The 23,180-nt window shown below is 40.1% G+C and overlaps 1 protein-coding gene across 2 annotated transcripts in view; it reads left to right on the forward strand.

The window, feature by feature from the left end:
* The first annotated feature begins 382 nt into the window (after window positions 1-382).
* The window catches only part of ctnna2 (catenin (cadherin-associated protein), alpha 2), a 79,381-nt gene continuing 56,583 nt past the window's right edge, over window positions 383-23,180 (forward strand). The window contains exons 1-2 of one of the 2 annotated variants that reach the window (XM_071546791.1): window positions 383-454; window positions 13,016-13,168. In XM_071546791.1, coding sequence (XP_071402892.1) covers window positions 422-454; window positions 13,016-13,168 — 186 coding nt within the window. In that variant the 5' untranslated portion in view covers window positions 383-421. The remainder of the gene's footprint in view (window positions 455-13,015; window positions 13,169-23,180) is intronic. The other variant, XM_071546785.1, reaches the window with a different exon arrangement.

Below are 23,180 nucleotides of genomic sequence, written 5' to 3' on the forward strand. Positions count from 1 at the left end.
TGAGCATACAGTGTACAGCCCATAAGCAGGACTGTGGTGCATATAACAATACTTTCCATGTAGCACACATGCTAGGTAGCAGTCCAAACAGACTCATGTTTTCAGTGAATCCAGCCACCTCACTATACAACATCTGTTCCATCATGTGCTTTATTTTCATAACTATCATTCATCTACCTTGAAATACTCCTTTCTTTAAGCTTTGCTGCATTTATTTCACGTGTTGAACAAATGTACGGTGTGAAATATTTACAGCGCATTACAGTAATTTACAATACTGTTTGGAGTCAAAGGCATGAGCTATGACATGTGAAATTCATGAAATGTCACTGCAGTAATATAATAACATGGTATTTTTTGTTTCCTCCCACAGACTGGCAGGAAAGAGAAAGGTGACCCACTAAACTCAGCCATTGATAAGATGACCAAGAAGACCAGGGACCTGCGTAGACAAGTGAGTGCATGTGTTTATGCTATAACCTTAACCTCCCTGTTGGATATCTACTTCTTTGAACTGGAAAAACATGCTTGATATCATTTAATTGTATGCCCAACAACATCATCAACAGTAAAAATGTATTGGCTTTTTTTTCTAAACAGCTCTAAGCTTTTCAAACCACATTTAAAGCTTAGATTTAATTTGGTCATAGACCCCCATTTAGGGAACGGAATGTCAGTACTCTCCTTAGAAAGTTGTAGTAAATAGCCAAATATGTTCCAGTCATTCACAGTTATTGATTGCTGCGCTACTCTTGATTTTCAAATTCAGGAGAGTTGTAACTGGAAGCAGCAATGCTATTACTTTTCAAATTCCAAAGCTGTTCTCCAATAGTGGCAGAATAAGTAGTTGATTCATGCTGTGATACATCGTGTCAGAAATCAAAAGCAAAATTGATTTTTTTTTTTCATCCTCACTGAAGGTAAGATTAATCTACCTTCACCTTAAACCTTGAGCTTTTTCTTTAATGGTTTTCGCAGAATATGACAAAACTGTTGACACACTGCTTCAGAAACACAAATCATAATCACCCTTTAGTGTCTATCGAGGTAATACTATCAATCAAGCATGCTTCTGAAGAGCATTTTTAAAAAACTGAAATTCCACGCAGCTTATTCGATGTGTATGTTTGTACTAAAGTTTTGAATACATCCATAAACCATCAGAGATCAGACCTTGAATATAGTCGCACATCTAAACAACCCTTCCCTGTCATACAGTGCAAGATATTTTTTGCAGCAAAAGCACTTTGGGGAAATTGACAATAGCAACTACCTGTACACACTAGCTGTGATTATGTCCCCTCTGACCTCTAAAGACCAGAGGATCATTCCAGATGGGAGGCCATGACTCTTCCTCCTGCTGGGCGCTTGGTGCTGCTCCTGACAGTCTGGCAGGCGGTACTCACTCTGACAGGATGTTCTATTGACTGGGGTTTGGCTTGACAGCATGGGCGGTCTGTTTGAGCTTGGAGACTAAGGGGTGGGCAAACTCACGGCAGACAGGCAGGCATTACATCGAGCTCTGATATTGTAATTATGTCACGTTTTGAGTGTAACAAGTTGGTGGTGCCATGTAGAGACACAAGACCTTCTGGAGGGAGGAGCACTATTGTGCATACATGCATTTCTCTCTCAACCTCGTCAGTGGTAAATAGGTGCCATTAAATATTAGAGCAGACAAGTGCAAATGACTGACATCTACAGTGTATGTAGAAAGGGAGCAGGTAAAAGCAGAACAAGCCCTGTGACAACAGTCAGGGAATGCGGCATTGTCTTTTCTTTCATGCTGTGGTGCGTAGGAACAACACAATGCCGACACAGTCCTTTCAAGCCGTCTGTTATCCGAGGAAACTTCAATAGATGGGCTTGCATATATTGCCCACCCCTATTTCATTTCATTTGATAGATACACATTCTCACAACACTACCCAATATGGTGGGGCCAACGCATGGCAGCATAAACATATAGTGTCTGCATGCCTATTTACATCATGCACACAAACTCTCTGTTTGATTGCCAACTAGGAAAAAAAACACAAAAAAGTGTTTCTTCCAAACAATGTAAATCAAAGATGTACAAGCAAATGTTAAACCAGCCTAAACGAAAATTACAGCCTGGTCACCCATTGGTATTCCTACCTGACACCACATTAATCACAATGTTACTCTCAATTTACCATAGGAGTAAATCACCTATGTCCCGATGAGAGAGCTACATCACTATCACCATGCTGCTGTAGGCCCAGAGAGAAGACTCTCTATGTGATGGTGTTCTTGTCAGCCCCCATGGAAAATAGGCAGCCGCATAATTGAAAAATGCCTTTTAAAATCCTTTACCCATGCTTTGCTTGGCTGTAAATATTCCTGTGACTCATGGCTTAGCCTAAACAATCAAACATTGGGCCTTTAAACCACTGCCACTGGTGTGCATTTTTAAAGCCGTCCTTTGTTCAATTTACTTACCATTTTTAGTGACCTTTTTTCTTGGTGAGTATTTAAAGAATAGTTACTGTAACTGTTTGGCTACTTCCATTATATGCACATTAGTCTCACACACACACACACACACATTCACAGACACACACACATTCACAAACACACACACAGGAAGATGGCACTTCGCTGATTTGCAAGGCCAGGGATTTTTAATCTTCTTAAGACATTTATTTCATTATCTATCACAGTATTAAAGCAGGCAAGATGTTTATTGCATGTGTTCTCGAATTTTATGGTACAGTAAAGTGGTTTAAAGGAAATGAAAAGTGTTTAATAGTCCTGATTTACTCATGTAAGTCAGCCGCAATTTCATTTCTCTGGTAATTCTGAACTACCACCTCTAATTCATTCATGCACTCTGTTGGTGTGCACATGGGTCAGTATTAACAACATACTATTATGCAGGCTTATCAGATCACTGCACCAGTTATGCAATGTTTGTCGACCTCCTAACAACATTCATTTGACATCAATCCTCCATAAAATTCGTAATAGTGACATGTATATTGTTGATCTAATGTAAATGCTGAATACATAAAAACCATGTCTATCCTACGACAGTGTATTAGGGCCATTGTAGGTGGGTTTTTTTTACCACAGCCGAGGAGAAGAGGGTAATATTCTATGAAAAAACTCTTTCTGAGATTAAAGTCAGAAATTTCCAAGAAAAAAAAAAAACTGAATTTCTGAGATCAAAGTCACAAATTTACGAGAAAAAAAACAACATAAATTCTGAGATGAAAGTAAAAAATTTGCAGAAACAAACCTCATAACTTCTGAGATTAGAATCAGAAATTTGCAAGAAAAAAAACAACTCATAATTTCTTATATTAAAGTCAGAAATTTGCGAGAAAATAACATTTTAAATTAGCAAGGAAGCATGTTGCTTCACTTTGACTTCCACACGTCAGTGAGGAGGTGCAACAAACATGGTAAGGTAAGTTTATACTTATCTATAGATAGTGAAATGAATGTAGCAAATTTCTTTTTTTTTTCTAGTACATTTCTGACAATAGTCTCAGACTCTTTCTAGAACCTACATCTAGAACCTAAATTCACCAGCTAATAAAATAACAATAAAATTAAAAAAAGAATGTGATAGCAATCAGTCTAAGCACAAAAACTAAGTAAAAGCAAGTTTATAAAATAGGAGTGATTTCAAAGAAGACTAGCTGTATCTCCTCAGCTTGTTCCACAGTACTGGATCCCTGACAGAGAACGCCCGACCACCCTTTGTTTTCACCCTGGTCTTTGGAATGACTAAAAGGCTTTGATTTGGCTTGTAGCAGATTAAAAAATCAGAGATGCAGCTAGTCTAGCATGAGCCTCGATGATCAGTAAAATCTTAAAATCAATTCCGAAATTTACTGGCAAACAGTGTAGAGAAACTAAATTTAGAGTGTCCAATCCGCCTGACTTACATGTTTTTGGAATGTGGGACGTAACTGGAGGAAACCCACGCAAGCATGAGGAGAACATGCAAAACACTGCTAAAAATTTGCCGGGGCACAGAAAAATGTGGGGCTGTGATTTAGGAACTTTACTGTTGCACCTTTCTGGATTTGCGCTGCAGGTAGAGGCCTTTGTTTTTCTCATAAATTTTAAGCCTCTGTTAAAATGGCTGTTTTTTTTATTTCTTTATTCCTAGTCAGACTCTGAGCCCATGCTGAGTAAGATTCAAGGAAGGAAAAAGCTAAATCTTCCTTCTTTTAAAAAAAGGCTTTCAATATCAACACCACATCCCACCATCTTGTTTTGATGCACCGCACTTTGCTGGACACTTCGGTACCTATGCACACTAAAAGAGACATTTGTGTCATTTCAGATTTCTAGCATAAACAGGCTGCACTCTGGAACTCATTCTCATCTCATTCTCAATTCCTCATGTATGACGATCACAATCTCACAGCCACACATTTCGGCACTCTGCCTTCTTCAGTGGCTATGACTAAGGCAGAAGAAGAAGGCAGAACATCTAAGCATATGGCTGTATGTTGTGCGTTCATGCAGTTCATGCAATTCAAAGGCTGTGACTGGTGATGCGTAATGGAAGCACTTAATATGCCGGGACCTTCAGGGGAATTGAAAATATAACAAACACTTCAATTTCGCTGAATTACAAAATGTTTCATCTTGGAAAATAATTGTTCAGCCCTAATTTACTGTATGTATATTGTCTGCAAATATCACTAAGGTGTGTAACATTTCATTATAACTGTCACCATATCAATTTCAAGAGGTACTATAAAAAATATTTTGGGCGTCCTGGTGGCTCATTGGTCATTCGTCCTGCGGTCGAATTTGAAAGAAAAAAAAAATTGGCATGGAGCTATAACACAAATGAGTAACACCTAAATGTTGCCATATACACTGTGAGAGACAACTACACACCCATTATGTCTCCATGTTGGCATGAGTGTAATAAAACTAATTCCTACTAAGAGAATTATTACAGCAGTTTCAGATAACAGAGAAGAAATATAGCCGGCACCTAGTGCACAATCAGCTGTCCTGGTGAGGGATCCCGCTTGGACTCGGCCCACCCAAGGTTTCTCCCATGTTTTTTTTCCCTAATAAGGTTTTCTTGGGAGTTTTTCCTTGCATGCACTGAGGGTCTAAGGTTGGTGGTGCCGGGTAGGCTAGGCAATGTAGGTTAGTTAGGCTTGTTATGCCTCCCCAGCTATTTTGTGTCTTGTGTTTGTTTTGCTTACTTGTTTTTGTTGCATACTGTATAACATAATTTTGTTCTGTGATTGATTGCTGATTAGTTAGATCAAGGTAGACTCATTCTATGTAAAGTCTTTTGAGACATGTGACTTGCGATGAAGGGTTATATAAATAAATGACCTTGATTTGACATCTGCAAACTAAAGTTACACTGAAATGTTAACATCACATGCATGGTAATGGGTGTTGGTAGCATCTGCAGCACATTCATTAGCCCATAAAATCAGGCATGATTGAAATTCTTCAATCTGCACGTCTCAGTTTAAAGCTTATTCACAGACATAACAAACATGCTTCAATTTTCTTTGAAATTCTTTGTACAATCAGATGTGTAGTTTAAATGGATTTAGTTGCCTGAATCATCACACAAAATAACACAAACAGAATGTTTTTTCCTAGTCACCTTTTTTTTTGTCCATTCTTAAGCCTGGGATAAAAAATAGTATCTTGTAAGTTGAACACTCAATCATTTTCTTCTTTAGCCTAGAAAATTTCCTTTTGGAACATATCCTGCACCCAAGCCTGGCAGCAAGCCAGATCATGCTCTCTCCCATGACTTACTCTGTTCTTAAGCATCATCCACTCTACCAGTCTTTCATCCCCGCGGGTTTGGCCTGAACTAAGTTGGGCTGGTCATCTAGCCTGCATTAGTGTTCTGCATAAATGCATTAACAGGCCAGAATAAGTAGGGCCTTGTGCCACTGGAGAGAGTCTGACTCTTATTTACAGCCTAATGCCCCAGTGCTCCCTCTTTAAGATGGAGAAGTAAGCAGTTCACAACGCGGTGTGAGGAGTCTCAGGCTGTGAGCTACACACAGTTGCATATTAGCTTTAGCAAGAGACCAGCACACACTCGTCTACAGTTTGAATTATTTTGCTTGCATGTCAAAAGTTGTTACCTCCATAAAATAGATTGATGCGAGAAGAGTGTTATGCTTCTGCTTGTATGGATTTTTAAATGCTGTTCAAGTTGTGAATCTTTGGAAGATGGAAAACTGTGTTTGTGTAGCTGAGGGCCCTGGGAAAAGAGGCTCAGTTGGCATCTTAAACAGACCTCAAAGTAGTACACTTAATTTCATAACAGCAGAGAACAGGTGCAGACGTGTGTACTTACTCAAGAAAAATGGAATGTCCACATTCACAAAAGTAAGTTACTGTACTTTAATGCATAGCAGCCATCAGAAGTGAACATGTTTCAGCACTTTGGCCTTTGCCAGAGTTTTGTACCAAGGAAATGCTGATGAAGGCCAAGCACTAAAACCCATTCATTTCTTGCTGCTGCTGTGCATTAAAAAGCAATGAAAGTTATTTTTATAAGTGTGGATGTTCTTTTTGCTCCTGCAACCATGACAATAATCAACAATGGCAAGCGCAACAGAGAAGAAGTATTTTTTACTAGAGATAAAAAGAGAACGAGAGCTGGACTTGGCAGGGAAGTCGAGAGTGACACAAAATATAAGAACAGGTGGAAATTGTAGAAATCAGGAAGTTGAAAGTATGCAGAATAAATAGCATTCCAGCTGTTGAAAAGTTTGATGAAGAGCTGTAATTGTGAGGTGGAGAGCGCCAAATGCAGTGAGCAAATACAGTATCCTTAAATGTCTCGCCTCCCTTTAATTAGTATTCACTGGGTAGTCAACCCGACAAAGTTGTTGGAAATGAGCCATGTGTTCCCACCCCCTGTCATCCTGTCTGTAATGAATGCATCTGTCAAGCCATCTCTCTGGGCCCCATTTTGACTGATGGCTGATTCCAGGATTCCCCCATAGCACAACAATTGCCTCACATATTGTGTTTTTTTTCTGTTTTGGGACATTGAAATCATTTCCATTTCTGCCATTAGTTTGTTGATTAGTACAGCTGTTTCTAATTGTTTGGAGTTATCATGTTAGGAGGAACAGCTGCCACGAACCTTGTCAGCTGTAGCTCATTGTTTAGACCAACAATTCTAGATCATTCTTGAATCCACTCAATCTTTTTTCCTCTACAAGCTGATTTGAGGCTATGCATTAAAGCTTCATTAGCTATATTATTGCAAATTATCTCTGTTATCTCAGGCACTGCAAGGAAAGACACAGCCATTTTCACAGACATTCATCTGTTGGTAGGCTAAGGCCTAGGATAAGTCTATTAATTACGGATACAATAATGGAAATGCAGCGTGAAACTAAATCACAATTGCAAGAAGCAGCTACAAAGGCAAGTCAAATAAAGTCAAATCCCAATTTGCATGTGACAGGTTTAAAAGAGGTCAGACAATCAACACTTTTATATGTGTGTTTTCATGAGGCAAGTAACAGAGTCCCAAACAGGCCAAATAGTGAGTGCCTGAATTGCAAGCGCCTCAGGCGCAAAAACTACAAAAGTATTTTATGTGGTAAGGGGACCGGTCTGGGAAATCATGGCAACATATGCCAATAGGACATAACAGGATAGTTGCTAAGTACCACAAAACTAGAGTCTCAAACATTACCACAGAATTGAATCAACACCTCTGTGAAAACAGTCTCAACAAAAACTATACATTGTGAGTCTCCCAAAGGTGGTATTTATGGCAGGGCTGATATTCTGAAACCGTTTATATCCCAAGACAATGCACAAAGACATAATATGGTGTACAAAACCTGCATTCCTGAGCAATAGAAATAAGTAATATGGCCTGATGAGTCATCTTTCACCCTTTTTCATACATCTGGATGGGTTCACATTTGGATAAAGCCAAAGGATGCCTTTAACCTACAATGTTAAACATGTTGGTGGATCTGTAATGGTATGGGCTGCTGTCTTTGTGAAATAATTAGTTCAGATCATTGCACTGCATGGCCGTATAATGGCCAAGGAATATCAGGTCATTTTGCAGTACCAGGGGCACCCTATGGTGCAAACACCGTTCCCTCATGATGTTCCCATATTCCACGGTGATCATGCTTCGATATACACTGCTAAACAAAGTCATATCTAAACATCACTTAGCCTTTATAGGAAGTTCTGCAGTGCGGAGTGTGAAGCAGATTTCTACCTCCTTTATTCCTCAAAGAACTGGAGGCTTTCTTTCTTGAGGAATGGTCCAATATCCCTGTACACACAGTTCAGGACTTGTATGACAGCGATCCAAGGAGGATTGAAGCTGTTCTGAAAGCAAAGGGTGGCGCTACTTCGTACTTGATATTCATATATTCTTAGGTGTTTCCACTATTTTGTCCACTCCCTGTAGATCTCGTGTCAGAGGAGGTTGCCCACCCCTGTCCTAGAGACTCAGCCCTTCAGTAAGAATGGAGCAGCACTGAAGGTTGAGGAGGGTGTCAGCCAGGTTGTCATTAATGCTCTCACTGACATATTGGTCCCCAGTGAATGTCTCCCTACCTCCATTGATGTTCCGCAGCCTGTGATAATCCCTGGCTCTGTCCTTCAGCAGGCATGGCTGCCAGGACTCTGCCTGCCACCACAAAGACTGATATGGCTTATAGATTCACCTCTATGTCCCCGCGCATTACAGGTTGGAACAGGCCCCTCCTTTTTTCCCACAGTACATCGGCATTGTACAATGAATCACAGCTATACGCATTATTGAAATCTTGTATAACAGGTTTTGACTTGTGTAAGACAATGATGGTGAATGGAACTGGTCAATGGTGAGGCTATGAGTTATGCTGCCTGTCCTGAGGAGAGGTTACACTGAATCACATCATTTGATTATTCTACATCAGAATCCCATCATTATTCAGGGGAATCAGATGAATTTGATCAACAGTAAATTACTGCCAGTAAACTCTTAAATGTAAAAGCACTGTCTATGCAGATGTTGTTAGTTTCTAAAACCGTATTTCTCACGCTAGTTTTATTTGTGCCGGACACTAACAAACGAAGAACCAACTAAATTCCTGGCTCTAGGATGAGGTGTCTAATGTGTTTGTCCTTAGACTGTTTGTGATCAGTCAGTCCCTCTTCCCCCTCTCATTTCTCCACTTCTGTCTCAAATATCATCTTCCTATGCTCCCTGATAGATATCATATATGAGAGCTATTACTTAATTTTTGATTTGCTCAGGCTGTTTTCCCTCAGCCATGACTCTAGCCGTTTACGCAGTGATTGCTCTTGACATTTTAATAAGAAACTTTCCTCCGCTGACCCCAAGGTACCCGCCGCTATCTGTTCTGAATCACAAGTGAAACATAACAGAAATGCAACTCTAAATGCGCAAAAACCCAGCAACATTTTCCCTTTCAGATTCAGATTCCTGTTTCCCACCCTTTGCATGTGATTAGACTCTCTTTGTTGAATTGTAAACAAGTTGGGAGAGTTTGCCTCTGTATGCGTGTGTGTGTGTGTGTTTGTGTGTGTGTGTGTACACATTTTAAAAATCAGTTTACATTTCTACATGCCTTGAGCGTAAATTCATTTTGTTGTGTTTGATTAAGAGACAGAGACTATCATAGGGGATGTTTGCAACAGTTTCCCTCATACATCTGTTTTTGTGACAGAGCAGGTGTCTAATCCCACAAAACGCAAACATCTCCCCCATTAAAAAGCAAATATGCCAAATGAATGCTAATCTCATCTTTGAAGATCACACAGCCCTCCCACTTACAGTACCAGCGAGCAACACAGATATTCATCTGTCAAGTTTTGTTAAGCATATGCATCATCTTAATTATTTCACTCAGCTTCTTGTTAACCACTTCAATATCAGGTGGGAATTGCCGCTGTTAACTTTGGCTAACTCCCCTGTTTGGATGGTAAGAGAAAAGAGGAAAAGATGAGAGGTAGATGGGATTGGGGGGGACAGGAGGGGGAAGTATACACTCATTTCTCAAATGATCTAAATTCTGGGCAAGCAAAGCCATTTGTACTAAACTCATTTTCTCAACATAAGTTCCAATTTCCATCTCCGTTTATTGTAGTTCAGGACAACTTGCCGCTATATATATAATGGAGAGTTTTTTTGTTTTTTTTCTCCCAGTCTAGAAGGAAGCTTACATTACAGCACCCCAGGTTCCATCTCTAACAAAAAAAAAAAAAAAACACCATCAACACACCAGTCTGTATAGTGACAGCAGTTTGGGCTCATCTTGCTGTCCTACATTTGTAAGATATCCACAGTTTACATGTTGCCAGCAGGTCAATAGTGTATCGGAAATTAAAATTTATGGCCACAAAGGAAGCTGAGGATATAATACCAACAATCATAGCATTTCTCAAGAACTCTCTCTTATGTCCTCTCCCCAGGACATAAATTGCACATATTAATATATAAAACACTGTTTTACCATCTATTCACAGCACTTGGCCACTGTGGCACTGCATGAGTGGAGAGACTGATAGCTAGCCCGCTGACTTATGACGAGGAGGGCGCTTGCTTTTTATTGGTATTCCAGGTCTATTTCCTTTAAGTGTTAGTGAAATACAGAGGGAGTGTTAGATTAGAAGAGAGACGGTAGGTGTGGGGTGTGGAGGGAGCTGAGATCTGAAAGATTGAAGATGGATTTCTGAGGGAGTGGTGTGTGGGCATTAGAATGCTGATGGTGCAGGAGACACTGCGACTCGGGAAATCACTCGTCTGTATCATTTCACTCAAATCCACCGCCAGAATCAGTTTTACTGTTGGGCATTCATGAGCATCCTCACACCTACTGTACCAATATCCTACATGTAGCCTACACATGTGCTATGTGCCGTCAATCTGTGGTTCCTCATTAATAACAACTTGTAACTCTTCCTGCCCAGTACATGTCCAATTTTGATTTCCAGGCTCAATTCAGACCCTGTTTGAGACAGTTTTCTTCAACCAGGTTTTTTATTATTGAGCAAACAAATCCATAGCTGACACAGAGAGGAGGTGCAAAGTGAAAAGTCGTGTAAACAATAGCGCTCAGTGAAAGGCCGCTATGATGGAGGTCAGGTTGCATTAAAACTGTAGGATTACATTATGGGCACAGAGAGGGCTGGATCATTACATGACTCCTTTGGCTTTCATGCCCAAGCGATCTGCGCCAGAATTGAATATGACATATTGATTAAAATGTCTGACTTTTCTTCATTTTTATTTTCCTGACACAATGTACAGTCATCAAAACTTGCCCAGCATCATTTTATGACCTTAAGTCTAACAGTGTGTTTCAATGAAATATAAAGAAGCTACTCCACCAGGGTTTACAATTACACTGATGAAATCTGTCCTCTACAGAGTGAAAAAGACACTCTCAATTCAAAAATGTCAAAATTGATCAGCCTATAATAAAATTGTGATGCTTTGGTCTTGCAACATATCTCAGTAGGCATACCTGTCTCTTCAGATCAGTGATCCAGGACTGGAGAGTTCTGGGAAAGGATTGTATACAGAGAGTGTGGGCACTAGCTTGTTTGTAGCCTTTGTAGGCCTGTCATGTCCACTTGACTGGCCAAATCTAGCTCCCTCTCAGAGGCAATAGTGATGGATTATCTGCCCTTAAGAAGCCGTAATTCACCATTGTTCTCCCTCCACTCTGGACTGGCAATTAAGTGTTTAATTGCTGAAGGTTATTTGAGTTTGCCAGACAGACTTACATATGATTTTTTTCTGGTTAGAGGTGTTCGCCCTTGTCAGTCACAGCCATTTAGTCTTCTCTACCTTCCCTCCTCCTGCTGTCCTCTACATTTTTAATGTAGGAACATGGCGCCACGATGTTTACTCTACAACTAATTATAAAAGATGGCTTCAGAAATCAAACAAATTTCTCCCATCCATGTTATTAATTATTGTTGTTATATAACTCATTTGTATGTGTGTGTGTGTGTGTGTGTGTGTGTCTGTGGACCAAATAACGGAACCCCCTGAATAGATTTTTACCTGACCTGTCTTAGTATAGGATGGTTTTGCATATCTATGCTGTTTTGGTTTGTGTATGCCCTCCTTGTGTTTAGTACTGTGTCTTGCATTGCTTGTGATGTTTCTGTGAAATCACCTAGGATTAATGAACTACTACTACTATTACTACAACTAGCTACTCTGCAAGAATGACCCCACTGTTTAGTGCAGGGAAAGGCAACCATGTGCCATAGAGTGCAGTGCAGAGTACCTTCAAGCAGAATTAATGAGTGAAATCACCTGATGTAGTGTTTGGTTGGAATGAAAACCTGCATACTCTCAGCACTCCATGCCACATAGTTGCCTAACCCTGGTTTAGGGTTGTAATAATAGTGCATCATATTGTGTATTCTTGAAAAATAAAAGGTACCACTCATGCCGCTGCATTCCCTTTTGTAGTGCAGGGAATTACTTTGCATTCATTTTTGAGAAAGGCCTTACGACTGAACTTACGACTGCGTGTGAGAATCCGCTTTTTTCTATAGTGTATTCTTGTCTGTCTTCGTTGTGGTCTCATGTGACTAACTCCCTCTCTGTGTAAGATAAAGGATCTGTCTGTTGTCGTCTCTATACTGTTCCCTCTGGTCTCTTTCCCCATCCAATATCCCAGTGAGTAGCATCAGTGTCCATTTACTGTCTGATAAAAGAACCAGTCCCCTGCCAGTTTGGGACAAAATGATTCCATAAACAAAGATATAAGTCGCAAAGTCTGCCCTAGTAAAAGGCCTTATGGGAAAAATGACACCTTACAAGCATTTTACACCTCTCTCCCCCTCTCTCCCTCTCTCTCCCTCTCTCTCCCTCTTTCTCTACCTCCATTATACTGTCATATTCATTAATATGCTAAATCTAGTGTAATCATTGCTAAATCTGAAATTCAGTGAAATGATTGGTAATATTAATAATATCATGACCCCTCCCCCCGTCCCTTTACCTCTCTGTTCCCAGCTGAGGAAGGCGGTGATGGACCACATCTCAGACTCATTCCTGGAGACCAACGTCCCTCTGCTGGTGCTCATCGAGGCGGCTAAGAGCGGTAACGAGAAGGAGGTCAAGGAATACGCCCAGGTGTTCCGCGAACATGCAAACAAGCTGGTGGAGGTCAGTCATAAATGAAACATGGGGGCACATACACACACCCACGCATTTCTTTTCTTACTCACCTGGTCAGCATTGCCCTGAAGAGTTATGTGCAAATATATGAGCAATGCAGGTCAGGATATCATGGTATGGTTTAGAATTAAGATATCTCAGTCAACACTAAGAGACATCGCTGTTATTGAGCCATACAAACCTCACTCAGAAGATAGAAGACATGTACAGTACTACATCTACATCCTAAATATCCATATTAGAACTTAGAATTGAGATATTCACAAAAAGAATTTGATAGCTCCATCTTCTCATTTATTACCCTGTGATGGAATAGAGAAGCAACATACTGTAACAGAAAATGCTAATGGGGAACTAGAAAAATTTAAAGCATAAGCATTCTCTTAATCTTTTATATATGGGTACATTGAGACAGAACTTATTTTTTAAGGTTTTCTCCTCAGACCTACTTATGACTGGTATTACTATGCAAGCAAACATTTTCCCCCACTCCATCTATTAAGAGGACATACACACACACACACACACACACACACATAAACATGTATACTGTATATATGTCCTGTTAATTTCTGTGCAGTGACACAGAAATAAAATGTTCCAAATACATGTAGTTGAAATATTGTGTATATTCACACCCACACACACACACACACGCACACACACATATACATTGCTTTGGAATTTGCTACTGTCCTGATATACATGTCCTTGTTTTGCTTGTTTTCATTGCTTGACATGACATACAAATAGCTTTTTTCCCAGACAGTGGGGAAAGGTTATTAAATTATGTGCAGTGTGGTAACCGAGCAGAAACGAGGTGCATTTAGCTTCCTAACACTTCCACACAGAATACCCGGTCTGGCAGTGACTACATTTACAGGCACAGAGTTACCCAGCTATTGGCCGCACTCTGGTTAAGGTCTTATTCGGGTTACGCTGTTTACATGCATCTTTGATACCCTGTGATTGAGAATCCCTGTAGCCATGAATAAACCAGTTAACAGAATATTCTTGTCCACCTGTGGTGTCCCGCCCACAGGCTGAATGTCTGCCAGAATAAAACATAGGAAAAGGTGCAGCTGCTAGCTAACCCCCTCCCTATTTGACTGAGGTTACGTCTAATACAGGGGAAAGAAATGATGACCCAAATACTAATAGCAATTCTACACTCGCTGGCAGGTTTTTTGTTGTCAAATGTACCCATAATAGTGCAAGTCAGAGTTTGCATAGATGGCGAAAACCAAAAGATGTTCACATACAATGAGTGTTATGACGAATTATCACATTTGCTTGCAGTGAGGCAACCCAAAACTGGGTTACTTGAGTAAGACCACACACACGCACACACAGTTTTACTTATGTCACTTTAGGGGTATTTACATAGACTTACATTCATTTCCTGGAGACTTACCCTAACCATAACCATAACTACTACTTGCCTAAACCTAACCCTTAACCTAACCTTAACCTAACCCTAACCTTAACCACTGACCCAAAATCAGCTTTTTACCAATTGGGGACACGGCTTTTGTCCCCAATTGCACAAGCCGTCCCCAATCAACTGATCTCAAGTCTGGTTTGTGTCCCTGAAAGTGACTTAAGTCATACCCACACACACACACACACACACACACACACACATACACACATAAACCACATGTGTGTCATGGCTGTATAATGTGTGAGCTCATAACACTAATGGCCTTTTATTTAGGGCTCATTTGTTGCAGAGTATTAGTATTTGATTACATCCAACTATGTGTAGGGACATACATTATGCATGGCTGGGTGGCAGATGCTTTGGTTTATGTGATATAGGACATTCCAATGCATTGCATTGCTATGAAAACCTTGTATACCTGAGAAGTTAGGAAACAACCTGTTTTTAGTAGTCATGTTTATTAGTCATAGTACAAATTTGACAGTAATTGGCCATGAATCTTATCCAGTACCTAAAGGACCAATGACTATTAAAGTACAGCATTGACATATACCACAGCTGGAGCCCAATGTACTTCTGTGGAACAGGAGTAGATCATGTCATATAAAAATTCACTTAGTTTGTGCCATTCTCAATTTGGGGTCAGATCACAGAAATTAAGTTTGAATGATAAACAAAGAAATGTGTGATAAATTATATAGAAATTATATGTAATTTAAAGATACATTTTTGCCATTTATTTTTTGTAATTATTCTGATCTACTTCCAACCAGATACAATAACTACAGTACAAAATCAGTACAGTGCTAGACCTATCAACCTTTTTATTTTTAACTGAGCACTAGAAGGAAGTAGAGAGGTAGAGAGGATGGACATGAGTAATCAATGGCTATAATCAAACTTACCACAAGCATTGATTGACAATTTCATAACCCCCAGCCCCCTATTTTAGAACTGTTGATACTGTATTTCCCCCTAAGTTAGTTTCAAAGATACTGTAAGATAAAAAAAAAAAAAAAAAAGTGGACTTATCATAAGTCAATACATATTGTCTTCATATGCTTATCTTCTTTATCCTTTGAAAGCTTCATTTGAACTATTGGATGTTTAAGCTGCACCATTCCATGTAGATACACTTGAAAACCACAGAACAACCAAAGAACTTGTTGATTCTATTTTGAAGCAGGAAGTACTACATGGAACCACTAATGGAAAACTATTAGAGGTTCAACTTGTTCTTCAAATAGTGATGGTTCTATGAAGTACCATTTAGCTCCCAAATAACTCTGGAGGACAATCTTGTTTAGAGTGACCCAGGGCTCAATCCTTGGTCCCATCCTGTTCTGTCTGTATATGCTTCCCCTTGGATATTTAATCACCTTTTTTAAATGTATTTCTTATCACTGCTACGTCGCAGACAACACACAGCTATATCTGTCATTCAAGCCCGATTATATTAGTAGGCTGTCCTTCTTGCTGGACTGCTATCAAGGAATGAAAATAATTTCCTTCAACTAAACACTGACAAAACAGAAGTGCTGATTTTAGGACCGGATCATATATCTAGTTCCATCCAGCAGTGTATTGGTCCACTAGCCGCAAATATCAAGCCCACTTCATTTTTGACCAACACATGAACTTTGAGCATCATGCCAAAAAACTGGCCCAATCTTGTTTCTTCCAACTGAGAAATGTGGCTAGGTTAAGGTTAATCTATTCTATCCTTTCAAGACCAAGAAAAGATTATTCATGCCTTTGTTTCTTCTCGTCTGGACTATTGCGATGCTCTTCAAGCGTGCCTAAGTTGCTCTGCTGTTTCCTGGCTCCAGTTGGTCCAGAATGCCACTGCCAGACTTTTAACAGAATCTTCACGCAGGACACACATTACTCTGATTCTAGCCTCTCTGCATGGGTTGCCTGTAGAGTACACGATTAAATTCAAAATTATTTTGATCACATACAAGGCCGTGCATGAGCTGGCCCCACCTTATAGCTCAGAGCTACCTTGTCCCGACATCACAGCGAGGCCTCTTAGGTCCTCTGACTGGGGCCTTTTAATGGTTCCCAAGTCCAGGTTGAAATCAAAGGGAGATTGCGCCTTTTCAGTCGTCGCTCCCACCCTCTGGAACTACTTCCCCCTAAATATTAAACCTGCAGAGACTGTTACTGTTTGATTTTCACCTTCACAACACCTTGTACCATTGGTTTTGAAAGTAAATACAGTTTATAAATTTACTTACTGTTTAAAATGTCTTTTGTAGCATGTACTGTTAAACTTTCAGACTTCAGACAGTAGTTATAATTGTTCTGAAATGTTGAGAAATTAGTGTGAGAGTGTGAATGAATGTGAAATACTAAAAAGGGTTTCACATCTAGAATGATAACGATAAAGATAACTATGAACTATAACAATAAATTCTTGCTCAAGCATTCACACTGCAACAATATCTGTAATCAGTTCCTCTGCAGTGAGCTACTGAATTCTCCACCTCATTCTTTCTTTGAACTTTAGTTTGATTGGTTGAAAATATTTTATCATCTCTGCATTCAAAAAATTGCTCTGAGATTGAACCAAAAATACAGTTATTGTCATCATTTTGGATGTTTTTATACTATCGTTGTAGAGGGAACGCAGACATTCTATTTACTTTGAACGATTTAACGATCACCAGAATTTATGTCTAGCACTATTTTTCAGCTTTGCACTTGTGTTTTCAACTGATAAAGCTGGTTTGCTACATGCTTACCCTGTGATGGAAGGTGCCCACTTGAGAACTCCAGTGACATACTCACTCCCACACAACTTTTCCCTCTAACATCCAAGCTAGATTTCCTCATAGGCTCTGTCCCAAAATAGTACAAGGGGTAGTTACATCAGGTCCCATGGTAAATGTGTAGCAGGAGGAAGTCCATTGCACAATGTTGCCCCTTTGCCAGGGTGAGTTTGCATCATTACTGGTCATTGCTAGCTAAATAGCTAATAAGGTTGTCTCTAGGCTATCCTACATACTTAGCAATATCATTGTCATTGCCGTCATCCTCATTATTAACGCCATCATCAACATCATCATCATAACTACCATCGTCACAACCGTCTAATATAGTAATTATCATCCTGATCAATGTCACTGCAATCACTATCTTTATCATTGCCTCAATAGTCATCTCCCTGATGTCAAGGAGGGGCTGTCTCAAGCCATTAGCCTGGAGTTTGGACGTGATCAACAGTATCAAAGTGAAAACTGCCCCTCTTCACACTCGCTTTGTTTCCATTTTATCTTTATACCACTTAGCCTCTATAGTCTAGCTCCCCTTTCTCCGCTGTTATTCTCTGTTCACCTCAGAGAGAGGCCAGGTCCACCCCAAGGCCCCTCCTAATCACATCATACTCATTAGCGCCATCCTGACCAGCGACAGGAAACCACTAATTATGAAGCTGGCCATTTCATTGGCTGAAAGAGATGTAACGGATCTGCAGAATTTAGTGCAATAAACCTGCCAATGTAGTCGAGGAATGATATTCTCCATGACCCCCAAATTGAATTAGGGCTTCTGAGTTGAACATGTCTTTTTGTATTGCCGTATTCATACCACTATCAAATAGTTTCTCACCTATATACACACCCTCAAACACACACACACACACACGCATACATAGGTGCGTACTGACATACACACTCTCTCACATATACATGCATACTCACACGGACACATTTTCTAATTTCCCCATTTTAATGGTGCAGTACAAGATGGCTTTTTGGCAGGCAGACAAAAGACTCTTTTACGGCCCCCCCCCCCCCCCCCCCCCCCCGTCCCCCCCCGTCCCCCCTCATGCTCCGGGTGTGAATATACGGCTTCTGACAAGCTTTACTTTCTTCGTAATTATGATATTTTAACTTAACTTCACCCAGAGGTTGTCTAATTTCAGCCATCTCTGTCACTATTCGTAGAGAGAAAATGGTGAGAAGTGGGAGAGGGAAATTAAAAGTAGATAAACATTGTATAGGGACACATAGAGAATAGAGCGCTACTTTCCTTCAGGGTTTGAGAGATAGCGGGGTTGTGGGTATAGCTGTGTCATTGGACTCTTACCGCAGGCTTTGTGTATGGCACCAAGACTGACTCTAATGAGAAGTACCTATTCCTGACCCATCAACCCTGATGCCCCCATACTAGAGCTTCAATGGTCTTCAAAGACCCGCAGCCACCACTGCCCTTCCCTACTGTCTCTATGTCTCTGTACCTGTCTCTCTCTCTTTCTTTTCTATTTCACACCAGAATTCTACAATTTATTTTCCCTTAAATCTGCGACTGTCATTAACAATAGAGCCCCCGCTCTCTATTATATTAGTGCTGCCCATACTCTGACATGCTCTCGTTAATTGAAACACAAGATGAATATCCCATCTTTTAATGTTGCCAGGGTCCCTTTTTATTGCTGCTGCAATGAGAATGTACACGTGCCAGCTACTCATGGACATGAAAAGGACGTTACGCTCCATCACTATTCTAATGTCAGACTGAAGTTTGCCGCTGACCTTGACTCCACCATGGAGCCTTTCTCCTGAGCTGGTCTGCAAACGAACAGTTATGAAGTTGGCTGGCTTGTGTGAATGTTATGAACACAGGTGGGACCCAAACGCAGGACACGGACAGGGTGGTGTTAGTAAGGAAAAGGTTTTATTGTAAGGGAGCTGATGGCAGGGAATGGGAATCCGGTGGCAGCAGGGGAGAGTGTTGGTAGGGAGGAGCGGGGCTTGGCGTGAACAACAATCTGGCGGAGAATGGTTGAAGAGCCGGGGTAGATATACTGCAGGCTGATGAACTGATGAGAGGCAGGTGAGCAGACTGGGAGAGGTGATGAGCCGATTGCAGACAGGTGTGCAGGATGAGCAGAGCCAGGAGCCAGGAGAACGAGGAAGGGAGACCACGCCCACTATAATACACACACAAGCAAAACATAGGCTGCGGTCGAATTGTCTTTTTTGCTTAGGAAGGTTCCTGAGTGAAATAACCCGGAAGTATCTAAGTGTCAGCCATGATAAGAGCTGTTTGAATTCTCTAAATGCTAAGGAAAGGTGCTTCCTTTAGCATAGGATACACTGGACCATCCTGTACGAAAGGAAAGGAGATAATGCCGTCCCACAATTCCAACTGACGCACCATTCGACCGTTCACGAAAACAAACAATCATGACCGACAAGGGACGCAGATCATCATGCAAGTTACCATTGCTTATTAAGCATTTTCCATCTTATGCCATAACTTGCTAATATGCTTATATGTTTTGAACTTTCAACAATATGTTAAACCCATAGGCGAACTATGAACGTTACGCTGCTGTTGTAAAATGATCAAAGTGAAGTTAACGTTGTAGCGTAACCTATGCTCAGTTTGCATTAGTTATTTCTTCATTCTGAGCGTTGTTGTATTGCCAGCCTTTAGGAATATCATTAATTAATTTTACTTCAGTCACAGATGCTGAAACCCTTGCTTTAATAAAGGCCTGTATCAGCCATAACAACTTCAAAGCACAATCAAGTCAACATTTCAAGGTGTTTACTGAGTTGTGTGGTGGTTCTTAAGCTATTATATGCATAGGCTTATAATCAGATCATAATCAGCATATTAACCATAACACAGAAGTCTGTCTTTCAAGAAAAAGGGATATGAGACATTTTTAGCCAGATGATGTTTTTAATTCAACATGTTTGAACCTTAAGAACGATGATATGTACAGTAGTAGATTTGCAGGCCTAACATGTTATGCCTATCTTGCATGAATTTAACAATTATTTTCATACAATCACACTAATTGGGATTCATGTCAATAAATATGAGTGGACAGGAGGGTGAGCGTGAGCAACCATTCTCAATGTGACAACCATTTTGTTTCACTTCTGTGACTGTAGCCTATATTCCTTTTTTATTTCAATTCCAACCTTGGTGATGAAGTAATATTTTTCACCGGGTTGTCCACGTTTATATAGCCTTCATGAAACAACACAGTAAGAACGCACGGGGCGAAGTAACTAAGATGCGCTTTTAGTAGTCCATCTTCGGAACATTGTAGTTTCACACGGCAGACCCACGTCATTAACATCCGCCGTCGCATAATTACGTAGCCTAGTGTAAGTGCAGTCGGATTCTTTTAGCACCGCGGTTGTCTTTTCCTAAGCCCTTATGAATTCTCCTTCTCATGACGTTTTCCAACGAGGTCAAGGAAAAGTGGTTAGGAATAGGAGTTAGGACGTATTTTTTTGCCATAGACCGAGAGAGAGACATACAGGGGAGCACTGGGAACACAGTGGAGGGGAAACACAAGGAAACACTAGGGAATCTTCTGGGGGTACTGCCACGACTATAACAGTGAACTACAATACAAAAGAAAGGCATGAAAGGATCCAGAGTGGGTTTGTTTTTTGTACATTTCTTTATCAGATTTTTTTTTTTTTTCTTTAAACAGACTAATACTTAGTATTATATCACATACATTTATGCAATATTATGATATTATATATTATAATTCCTGGGTCCTCAAGCCACTCTCATGAGAGAGATGGAAAAATATCTTGTTGGGAAATCCCTAGATCCCAGATCCCAGTATTAATCCCTACTTTTCAGCAATGATTTATGCATCTGTATTCTGCCCCTTTAACGGTTTACATTCTTTATACAATATTTCATTAGGTTCCGTTGTCCTCATTTATTTCCTCAATGGACTCAGATACATGTGGATTGCATCATTATTAGAATATTCTTGATTTTTCTTTCTTTTTTGTTCCTAAAAACAATGATAGATGCTCTTAAATGTACCTATAAATAGAACCCATTTTTATGACCTAGTTCTTGCCTTGAAACTATCTAAAAACCTTTTTTCAGCTCTGATCCAACATCTGTTGAGAAGGCCTATAATCACCCCCACCCCCCCACCCCCCCACTCTCTCTCGCTCTCTTTTCCCTTTCTCTCTCTCTCTCGCTCTCTTCTCTCTCTCTCATATCCTTAGTCCCAAGCGTTCCATCATTAATTTGATGTCTCAATGGACTCTGCTTTGTTTGTATTGTCTTGTATGGTGTCCCCTGATTACTTTTTATCCCCTTGTAGTACTTTTGTCTTTGCATTCATTTGAATGTTTTTGTGAATCCCTTACCACACTACTTTGCATAGTCTTTGTCTTGCCCTTCTCTTAATTTAGTTTCAGCATTTCTTAATACCAGAATTCTTCATTAATAATAAATAGTTTATAATTCTAACTTTATAAAGTGCTTTAATGAATGAAATTGAATAGTTGTCCAATGATAGATTTCATAAATACCATAATAGCAATTTACTGTACTGAAAGCTAGAGCTGTAAATGCAATAAAAATGCAGTAGCATAACTACAAGCATAATTACAGTAAAGAGACCTATTTCAGGATTATATTGTATGGGTCTATAGTAATAATAGTGAATAATAGCTTTATCCAAAGATAATAAGGTACCTCTTTTATTTTTGCTACATCAGTTCATTAGCTTCGCCTCCTTGGGATTTAAAGCAGTGACCTTACTTTGGACATGATCGGAGTCAAGGGGAAAAAGGTATCTTCAAAGATGATGCAGAATCGATATAAAGTTGAATGTAACCAATACTGAATTGGCCTTCAGGGCTCGGTGACTGTAGTAGTAAATATTATTCTGGGAGCCACTGCATTAAGTGCTGTACCGGACAGTGAACTGGGCAGTGGATGGATCGCTGTTGGAACAGGTCTATTTGTGATGACCCACACCTTTAGGCCAACGTTAATCCTCTCTGTTCACTAAGTTATTAGCCTCAGAGGAAATCTGGCTTTGGAAGATGTGAACAGTCTCAGAGCTGTAAGGAGGAGAGATGCATCAACCCCACCTAACCCACTGCTAGTATTTCTGCTCAGAGTTATTTTTAGGCCAGCTCCTGGCCAAAAGAAATAGTCAGAAAGACAAGTCTGCAGGGATTAAAATTTTCACTACAATGGATTTGGATGCCATTGAGGCAGCAGACTGTATATGAGATCAGTGTATAGCGCCTTCAGAAAGTATTCAACCCTCTTCACTTTTCCCGCATTGTGTGGTGTTACAGTCCGAATTCAAAGTGGATTGGATCAAAGTAGATTTCTTTATTCAATTAAAAAAGAAAAGCTGAAATGTTTTGAGTCAGCAGGTATTTGATCCCTTTGCAGTGACAGTCTTAAACTGAGTTAATACATATTCCTTTGAATGACCAATTCAATTGATTTGCCATGATTTAGAATGAAACACCAATGTCCATATAAGGTTTCAAAGAGCATGTCACAGCCGGAACTGTACCATGACGTCCAAGGAACTGTCCACAGAATTGTGAGACAGAATTGTGAAGAGGCATTGATTTGCGGAATGGTATAAAAATATTTCTTAAGTGTTCTGAGTTATAAGAGCACAGCAGGCTCCATCATTAGGAAATGGAAGAAAAAATGCCGTACTAGACCCTTCCTGGAGTTGGTTGTCCAACCAAACTGACCAACCAAAATTAAGGCAATCATATCGAATTATTTACCTGCTCA

Source organism: Centroberyx affinis, unplaced genomic scaffold, assembly GCF_046629955.1.
Source record: "Centroberyx affinis isolate AG114_WGS23_722 - 3 ecotype Tasmania unplaced genomic scaffold, CSIRO-AGI_Caff_v1 ptg000266l_1, whole genome shotgun sequence".
Taxonomy (NCBI): Eukaryota; Metazoa; Chordata; class Actinopteri; order Beryciformes; family Berycidae; genus Centroberyx; species Centroberyx affinis.